Here is a 10,000-nt window from a genome sequence, read left to right as displayed (position 1 = left end):
AGCGATGTCCAGGCCAGACCGGGAGCTCTGGTCACGGTCCGAACCAGAACCCTATCCTCTGCTTTTGCGGTCTCTTCTTTTCAGGGCCACAATACAAAGTTGTCACTATGACAGCGCCATAGTACGCTAAAGTAATTAGGTAATAACGCTTGCATTACGTAATGCAACCAAACCAAGCTAGGGTGTGATGTTTCAACCAATAGGAAACGAGGGAAGCATGCAGGACATTCATATGCACAGTAAAGTCAAGTCCATTTTATTGCGTAGCCGTTCACCACAGGTATAGTCCTTAAAGGCTTTACAGGCCATACTTAATGAATACCCCTTAACCTGAGTCCTAAAAATGGACCCTCTTCTTCTAATGATCCATATCACTTTCCCACTTTTACATAAAATAACACTGCACACAGTAAAATCAAAACCTAAATGTAAAACCGCTCTCGCTCTCACTCTCTCGCACGCACTTACTCTCGCTCTCTCTCTCTCGTCCACCTCCCCACCATTGTTTCACATGAAATGGCTAGCGGGCCATGTTTGAAAGGGCTGATATTAATTGAAGGGAGGATGGTGGCGGCTGGAGGAAGAGAACATGTCATTACGGTTTCAATAGCAAGGAGAATGGATTTCCTTTATTCTCTTGGTCTGACCCTTAATAAAGAATGGCACCCTCACTGCAAGTGTGGGTGTGCGTGTGTGTATGTGTGATGGTTCCATACTGGCTAGGACATGTGTACAATATGCTTCACTTGAAGTTTGGGTGTTTGTGTGCATGTGTAGGCACATCCTGTGTGTGGTTAGTCTGTGCCCCTATCCCGTGTCTGTGTGTGTGTGTGTGTGTGTGTGTGTGTGTGTGCGTGTGCGCACGCAGACAGCGTTCTTCTGGGTCGTAACTGGGCCATAAATCCGGGACCAGTCTCTGGGTGGACAGTGCCATCATCAGCATGTGAGATTGGCTTTTTGATTGCCTCCAAGGAGTGGCGGTGAAGTCATTATTCTGCCATTACCGCCTGATTATTGGTCCAGCAATAAGTGCCAATCTCCAGATGCACCCATAGCCAGGCCACCCGGGGACGAAGGTGGGGGGGGGGGGGGCGAGGTTGGCCAGTACATAATGCCACTAGGGCTCTCTTGGGTACACAGAGCTACGATGGGAACCCCTCACCCACTGGGGGGCAGGTGGTGGCCGGGTCATTTCTCACTGATCACATGATCAATGTGGGGGGTAGGGGGGGGGTGGGTAATGGGGCATTGAGAGCCGTTTCCAATTGAAGAGGACCTTCCCTGTCAAAGTGAGAGGGAATGATTTTGGGCCAGGTATTTGGAATGAGCCATCTGTGTTTTTATTATTGGCACATCTAAGAGGTTTTGGTATTGCTTAATTAACCGGTGGGACAGAAGCACATTGGATCACCTTTTTTTTTCTCGGTTGTTTCAAACTGCAGACATATACATATATGTAAATATATAAAATATACACAACAATCTCTGAAAAGATATTTACAGGACATTTTTCAAAATAAGTAAGAAATCCATGAACTCAACCTTAAGAGCCCCCCCCCCACCCCCCCCCCCCGGGACCCACCACCATGCCAGTGCTTTAATTCCTGATGTCGCCGGCCCCGGGCACATTAGTCTTCGGCTGCCTGTAAATCTCCTTCCAGAGAAGATCTGAGAGAGTGCTGGCAGGATGGCGCCAATGAATTATGAATCGACACCTCTGAGGACAGAGAGATCAATTATGTTTCAGGGAGGAGGGACGAGGAGAAGAAGAAGGAGGCAGGTGTTTTTCCTCGAGGTCGCCTGTTTCATCAGCTACACTGTGGAGCGGAGGAGGTGATGGCGGCAGCTGTGATGTGAGATTTGTGCTTGGCTTGAAGGGCTTCCCCCCCCCCCGTCATACTCCAGACATGGAGCGGTTCCGCAGGAACGTGTTATTCCTCGCACACGCCGCAGGAGAGACTCTCATCTCCTACCGAGTCTGCAATGTCCGGGGGGTTGTGTGTACAATCCCTTCCTACCACCACAAATTAAACCGACCCACAGAAATGACCTACGACTGAGCTATCGCCAGACACAACCGAGGGGAAAGCTGAGCTAGAAAAGTCATTATGACCCTCCCCTCCGCCCTCCCCTGTTGAGAAGGGACTGGTTGTTCCTATTAGATGTGATGAATATTCACCGTGTTAATTAGCGTGAGTGCAGCCGAATGGGCCAGCGCCGATTGTTTTTCCTGCCCGAGTCTAGGGGGGTCATCGAGCCCTGCCCAGAGGGGAGGACGTTGCGTGAGGACCACAGGACGCAGGTCTGTGTCACCGCCTCTGGAGCTTTACTGCACGTGCAACAAAAGCCGGCTGATTTAAACCGCATCCAAACCCCTGAAATATGTGAGCCGCTTTAGGATGTCGTAGAATACAGTCACGATAAAACTTCCCGGGACAGGAGAGAAAGGGTGGTTACAAGACCACAAATGTCCAGTGAAGAGCGAGGGATTTAGTGGACACGCCAATATGTGAAAGGCCTTTCCAGTACCGGGTTCCTGGAGATGAGCCCAACAGGGCCAGGTTTTGTGCCGGTGGTATATGGCGTGTTTGTCCGGTGCAACAGTAGCTCTGGAGGGCTACTGGCAACAAAAAGGTTGTTGGATCAATCCCCGGGTTCTGCTCATTCAGGTGGACAAGGGTCCCAAATGCACGACACTGAAGTCATACATTTAGATTTGTTGTTCCATGGTAACGTTGATAATCTGGATCAACACCTGCCGAGTACCAAGTACCAATACTACTACCATAGCCTAGTACCAAGTACCAATACCTACTACCATAGCCTAGTACCAAGTACCAATACCTACTACCATAGCCTAGTACCAAGTACCAATACCTACTACCATAGCCTAGTACCAAGTACCAATACCTACTACCATAGCCTAGTACCAAGTACCAATACCTACTACCATAGCCTAGTACCAAGTACCAATACCAACTACCATAGCCTAGTACCAAGTACCAATACCTACTACCATAGCCTAGTACCAAGTACCAGTACCTACTTCCATAGCCTAGTACAAGCAGGGTTGTATTCATCTGCACTTAGTACTTATATGAATTGCCTCAAACTGTTCAAACTAAACTCCAAATGCGGTTTATTTTGGAGTTTGTACTGATGTTTTTTCTCCCATAACCTGCATGCGAGTCCTGGGATTGGATGCCAGCAGTCAAAGTATTAGACTGAAGTCTCAGCGATGGGTTCAAACCGTTCTGTGGCCCTCGTGGCGTAGTGCTGCCTTCCCATGTAATGACTCTCGCATCAGCGCTCCGGGATAATCCCCTTGTGTGAGGCCTGGCACTCTCTTAAGGTTTTTATCCCTTTCTCCTTTCTGCCGGCTGGCTCGTTTATGTACAATCCTGTCATCTTATACGACACGAGCAAAATCAAAACTCTAATCTTCTTATAGATCCAAGGGTTGGTGATTAAATGCTTGAATCCGACTCTTGCGATAACATTGTTCCACAAATTGGCTCTTTGCATTTTTATGAGGATGCTGCCTTTGTGCTTAAAAAGTGTCTCGTATGGCATCTTATTTAACGGCCTCGGATCCAGACGAACGACATGCAAAGATAATTGAAGCAGAAAATCGGCTTTGAACCGAATCTATGGAGCTTCCACCCTCCCACGCAATATCGCCCATCCATGCACATGGACGCAATATCAAAACATAAACGTACAGCTAATCCAACATAAACCGTGCTGGTCACACCAGTGTGACCAGTGCAGTTTACACTGCATAGGCAAGGATGACGTGTTTTGAACCGCAGGGGGCCATTCCCCCCACGGCGGACGGAGCCATTACACAATAAATACAACAAACGACATGACAACAAACGACATGACAACAAATGATGTGGTCGGGCTCCCCGCGCTGACGATTACCTCTCCTGGTCTGTGAGATGTGAGCGCTGGTCTCTGATTGGATGAACCCACAGCTGTGGCTTCCCCCCTTGTCCCTGCCCCCTGCGGGTGTTTAGCTAACAAGGATGATCCCCGCCCCCCCCCCCCCCCCCCCTAATCAGTGCTGCCTGTCACTTCCACTGCTGCGCAACAAGCTACGCTATGTGCGCTTACTCGGAGAGCGCCGGCTAATGGTGCTTTGGTTCCAAACTCCAGAGAGACCTCCATCCTCTAGCTACCTATCATAGAGAGGCTATCTGGATGGGTGTTTGTTTGTTGTGTCCTGTATTCTATTTTGTCTTGGTGTGATCTCTTGAAGTTGGCTGAATTAGTGGGAGGGGTTTCTACACCTTTTCGTTTTTTGTGCGTTGCGTGTGGACCCGAGGAAGACAAGCTAGCTGCAGCGATCTCAGCTAACCCTTTCATAAATTATAAACACTTCCACTCTATTTATCTTTATTTTACTTTTTTATTCTTGTGTTGTGTACAACACAAACCTGTACAAACCGTCTACGGTTTTAGTTGTGTAATGGCGGTTTGAAGAAAACATTTCAGAAAAGGTGTGATATTTATTTGATTGGCTAATGGGGTGAGCGCAGAGCGCCGAGAGCAGATCCGCTGGCTCCTCCAGCTCTCATTAGTCGTGAAGAGATGAATCCTTTTGTTACCGCTCGGTATCTCTGGCTTCCTCCCACAGCCCCTCAACCTCCATTAATAATAACTTTAATATTAATCATGGCTTGTGTTTACAGTAGTGCTTTTCAAGATACCCAAAGCGTTTAAAATCTTGACAAGAAAATATATTTTCTGTGTTGGGACAGCTAGAGTCAGACCATTCATCTAAATTTCCAAATCCTCTTTCATCTGATTTAATCCAATGGATTAAATCGAAGGTAACTCAATCGTGACATCACGATGATGAGTGTCTCCGGTGTTTGGAAGCAAAAGGCCCAGACCTAAAAACAAAAGGCCAGGTTTCGTTTTATCATCAGTGTTGGAGTTCTTCACCGTTATAAAGATATCCAGAAGAACGTAGTTTGTTTCAGTAGCTCTTATGTGTCGTGGGGGAGGGCATTATCGTGTAACTTAACGCTATCCATTGCTACAACGTCAAGCTAATTGGAGCGATGTGTATACAGTGTATACACATCGCTCCAATTAGCCTTAGCTTTATAGTGTATACTATACACGGTGATCAGATGGCCGACTCCTCTCACTGCCCTCCAGTCACGCGTGACGCTGGGCTTTGCGGTTGACTGGCCACTGTTCGTTGTACATCTAGCTCTGGGTGTGGGTCTCTAGCGTGGGTTACTGGCCCTAGCTCAGAGGGAGAGGGACTTCATTCATCCACCACCTGGGGATACACTGGAGTCATTAACGCTATGTTTATTTATTTAATTTAAAGCGGATTTAGCTTCAGATTTAGATTTCCTTTTTTTGTATTGTTAATTATTTTGTTTAATTGTTTCATTATAATTTATTATTTGAGTCATGTCAACAATCCACATTTACCTTCTTATTCGATTGTATTCTTTTTTTTTCAAAAGTGTTGTTGAACTAAAGGCTCCCTAGTCCTACGATTGTGTCTTTTGGCAGTGCGCTGTTGTGTCTCAACGTGGCCTCTGTGTGTGTGTGTGTTTGTGTGCGCAGGTAATGCAGGTGGTGCGGGAGCAGATCATGCGAACACTCACACACAAGCCTAACTCCCTGGACCAGTTCAAGAGTCGCCTTCAGAACATGAGCTACACTGAGATCCTGAAGATACGTCAGTCAGAGAGGATGAACCAGGAGGACTTCCAGTCCCGCCCCATCGTGTGAGTATCCACCAATCGGTCGGCTGAAGCCCCGACGACACGTTTGTTCGTTTGTTTAGCCCCCTTGACGCAAAGTGTTCATTGAGATGATAAACAAGGAGAGCACTCAGGATACTCAGTAGATCCTTGAGCAAAATTCCAAAACCGCTATCTAATCATCAATGACACGTATAATCACTTCAAGCCCCTTTCCCTCAGTTGTGAAATGTCAAAATAGTGAATGACGCATTGGAATACAACATAATTGGTGAATTGCGATTACTTACTGGAGAGATTTGCTGAGGATTATGACGGAGTACCTTCTGATGTTATCCATTGAGATTATGGGCTGTTGGGCATCGCCATGAGAGACGCAACATTAAAAAAAAATCTGTTGCTGAAACCTAAGATTACAATTACAATTAGGGCATTTAGCAGACGCTTTTATCCAAAGCGACTTATATCAGTTAATACACACATTGACACACCGACGGCAGAGTCAACCATGCAAGGCGACAGCCAGCTCGTCAGGAGCAGTTAGGGTTAAGTGTCTTGCTCAGGGACACATTCGACACTAGCAGCTAGGAGGAGCTGGGGATTGAACTAGCAACCTCGGTTACAAGGCAACTGCTCCACCTCCTGAGCTAAGCCGACCCTAAGATATCACCCTACTCACACAACAGCCTCATACATGTTTTCTAAATGTCTGAATGTAAAACGTGATTCGTCCGCTCCAGGGTCTGGTTGGCTGCTGTTGAATTAACAAAAATACATTGTTCCATTCATGTGACCGATGGCCGCCATTGGCCCAGGCACAGGAAGCACTGTGTAGTGATGGAGAACTCCAATTAAAATGTGATCTTCAGCCAATGGGGAGTCAATCCTGCATTAATGATATCTTGTTCATTAGCCCAAGCAGAGGTCGTCTTGCAATATTTCATTTGTGGATGTTCATCATGGATACAAGAAAAGCCTGTTTGAGTACATGGTTTTGTGACTCACTTCAGTTGGAGCTAGCAGGCTTATATGGAAATATTTATTTTAGCCTGGTCAATCATGATCAATGCCAAGACAAGAATTGATAGAGAATATTAGATGCCATTCGTCAGTTTAGATAGCTAATCATTTGGACAGTTGCTGCATCCAATTTAGAGTATTGGATTACCCCCAGCTTTAACGACTGTCTATTTACGAGGCGTAACTTGAGTGCAACGGGGACTTAGCGGCATAGTGACTTTACTTTTGCTCCAGTTTTCATAGCCTCACATAACAACCTTGAATATACGGAGCATATAATCAAACACTCACCGTAGATCCACTGAGTAATGCTAAGGAGTTATCATCTTTTTTATGACATGGTAACTTTTAATGAAGTCCACCAAAAACAGAAACGTGCCCGCATGAGGCTCATAAATCCATTATGGAATGAGCCACAAATCAGCATTTATGATGCTTCAAATGTATTCTAAGCCAATTTTCTAAATGCTGTGCAACAGACATTCCGGTGCCTCCTAATTCAATCGGTCAGTGTGCTGTCCAGTGTCCCCAGTGAGGAGGATTACTCTCCCACTAAACCACTGGGCCTAATGCAGCCCCACTCTTTAGACCCCCCCGGGGGGAGGGAGGGAGGGAGGGAGGGAGAGAGAGAGAGAGAGAGAGAGAGAGAGAGAGAGAGAGAGAGAGAGAGAGAGAGAGAGAGAGAGAGAGAGAGAGAGAGAGAGAGAGAGAGAGAGAGAGAGAGAGAGAGAGAGAGAGAGAGAGAGAGAGAGAGAGAGAGAGAGAGAGAGAGTGAGAGAGAGAGAGAGAGAGAGAGAGAGAGAGAGCGCGCACGGGGATGCTACATTTGAGACATTGATGTACACGCTAAACGTAATCGACACAGCATGAGGGCTGTGGTGCATGCGCACATTAAGGGTGTATGCAGACAGTTTGTGTGTTTAAATATATGCACTCACCCACATCCCAGATCCAATCTAAGGGCAGGGGTATCAAAGTATCGATCAGCTGCATCCTCATGTGCTGGCTGCCCATCTTCACACCTGATGTGTCTGAGAGGAGAGGACTGCCACACCTGGTTAGATAGACGTATTAACTGAGTGTGTGTGTATGTGTTCCAGAGAGCTGAGGGAGAAGATCCAGCCTGAGATCATGGAGCTGATCAAACAGCAGAGGCTCAACAGGCTGTGTGAGGGCACCTGCTTCAAGAAGACCAACAACCGTAGGAAGCCAGGTTGGGACACATCTATCTACACACACACCCTCACACGCACACATTCACACACACTCTAACATACCCCCACACACACACGCACACATACACACTCACTCTAACATACACATACACACACACTCTTACATACTCACACACACACATGCACATACACACGCACACACGCACACGCACACACACACACACACACACACACACACACACACACACACACACACACACACACACACACACACACATGCACTTGCCCCTACAACCAAACACATACATGGTCTCTCTCCGTTACACACCCACCCACCCAAAACTACCCCCAAACACACCGAACACACACATACACACTCTCAAACACACGAACAAGCAAACATACACACCCTCTCACAAACCGTAACCTGCGTATCACCATACGTCCTTCTCGGTGTACCACCCTCCCACCGTTGACTGACGTGATTGTATATTTCTATAGTGGTGTGCATGGTGCTCTGAACCCCGACGTGTTCACTCCAGCTCCATCAGAGCCCTGCCCCTCCACACCCATCCTGTAACCTGGATCCGGCTGCTCTTCCAATCTCGACCTGCACACTAAAGAGGAGAAACGACAGGGCGCGGTTTGAGGCACCTTTTTCTGGGTGATGTCTTTTTTGTGCTAAAACTGAGCCAGACATCCTCAAACGCGCCGTCGGTACGGCAGCGTATTCACTGAGGAACACGTTAGGTGTACGGAGAGCCACACAGGAACTCGAACTCTGCTCAGTCACACACATCCCACAATCCACTGTTTGAAGACGTTCCCCTTCTCAGTGGACCCCCTCAGTGGAGGGGGGCAATGCCAGAGGGCTACACATGGGTCCACGTCATGGACTCTTTCTCACACCCCTCCCCTGTCCTCTTTCTGTTTTTATACTTATCTCAGACATCGAGGGGTAGTTTCATGTGCCAGAGGTATTATGGGGTGGCTCTAGAGTCAAGGTGACTGTAGATATTCTCTCTTTCCTTCACCTCAATCTCTTTTTAACATCCATTATTTTCGGATCCAAACGGCTCTGTTCATACAGTAATAACACCGTTTTGTCATCGAGGCAACTTTATTCTTAACGATTGATAAATATATGCTTAAGAGACTTGAACTGTAATCAGAAGCATCCTATCTACTGATTAAATCAGTATTTTAGCAGATTGAGTAGATCTGGAGGGAATCCTAAAGGCCCAACGCGGGGGTGTTGGGGGCCTTGGTTTCTACCACCCTGAAGGCATTGCATTGACCTGGTGGACTGGGCGTACATCGGTGGTTTGGGAATCATGCTATTAAGCAGAGGAGCGTCGTAAACTGAATCTCCTACTGCCTTTATTATGCTTTATTATGCTATTTATTGTGGTAATTACTTTTAGTGGTCCTAGTTATAGAAATTGCAAACCATACACAGAGGCTAAACAGACACACACACACACACACACACACACACACACACACACACACACACACACACACACACACACACACACACACACACACACACACACACACACACACACACACACACACACACAGGTTCCACATTCCAGATAAAACCCGATGTTCCTGGTTTGTTTCGACCCAGTAGAGACTGATCATTCGTCCCGTGGGAATCCCGTGGCTTTTGAAGATACACTTTAGCATAATGAACTCACCGGGGGTAACTCGTAACTATTCAGCCTTCTTTGAGCTCCCAAATCCCGCCCAGAAGACATAGTAATAATGAATATAACAAATTACAATTGTTAGAAGTTTCTGCGCATGTGTTTGCGTGCATAATGTCTGCCTCTGAGGCGCTCTCTCCCTCCCTGGTATTCCACAGTGCCTCTTCAAGCCGTTTAAACACACCGCCCGCTCTAGGCTCTCAAAGTACAGGGCTTAGATACGAGGGATAACACACCTTTTAGTATCAAGTGGAAGTGTAGATGAGCCCTCTTTGGGACGGATCTTATGGATCAGGCCTTTTATCACGGGGATAGGATGCAGCAGGGTGGGGCAAACCGTCCTTTGTGCTCCTGTAGG

At 47.1% G+C, this 10,000-nt stretch overlaps 1 protein-coding gene across 2 annotated transcripts in view; it reads left to right on the top strand.

Moving 5' to 3' along the window:
• The window catches only part of elmo1 (engulfment and cell motility 1 (ced-12 homolog, C. elegans)), an 84,161-nt gene that overhangs the window by 68,389 nt on the left and 5,772 nt on the right, over positions 1–10,000 (top strand). For both annotated transcript variants that reach the window (XM_056582294.1, XM_056582292.1), the window contains exons 17-18: positions 5,596–5,759; positions 7,856–7,968. In XM_056582294.1, coding sequence (XP_056438269.1) covers positions 5,596–5,759; positions 7,856–7,968 — 277 coding nt within the window. The remainder of the gene's footprint in view (positions 1–5,595; positions 5,760–7,855; positions 7,969–10,000) is intronic.

The sequence above is a fragment of the Gadus chalcogrammus genome, chromosome 22 (genome assembly GCF_026213295.1).
Source record: "Gadus chalcogrammus isolate NIFS_2021 chromosome 22, NIFS_Gcha_1.0, whole genome shotgun sequence".
Taxonomy (NCBI): Eukaryota; Metazoa; Chordata; class Actinopteri; order Gadiformes; family Gadidae; genus Gadus; species Gadus chalcogrammus.
This window is presented reverse-complemented; position numbering and strand designations above follow the sequence as displayed.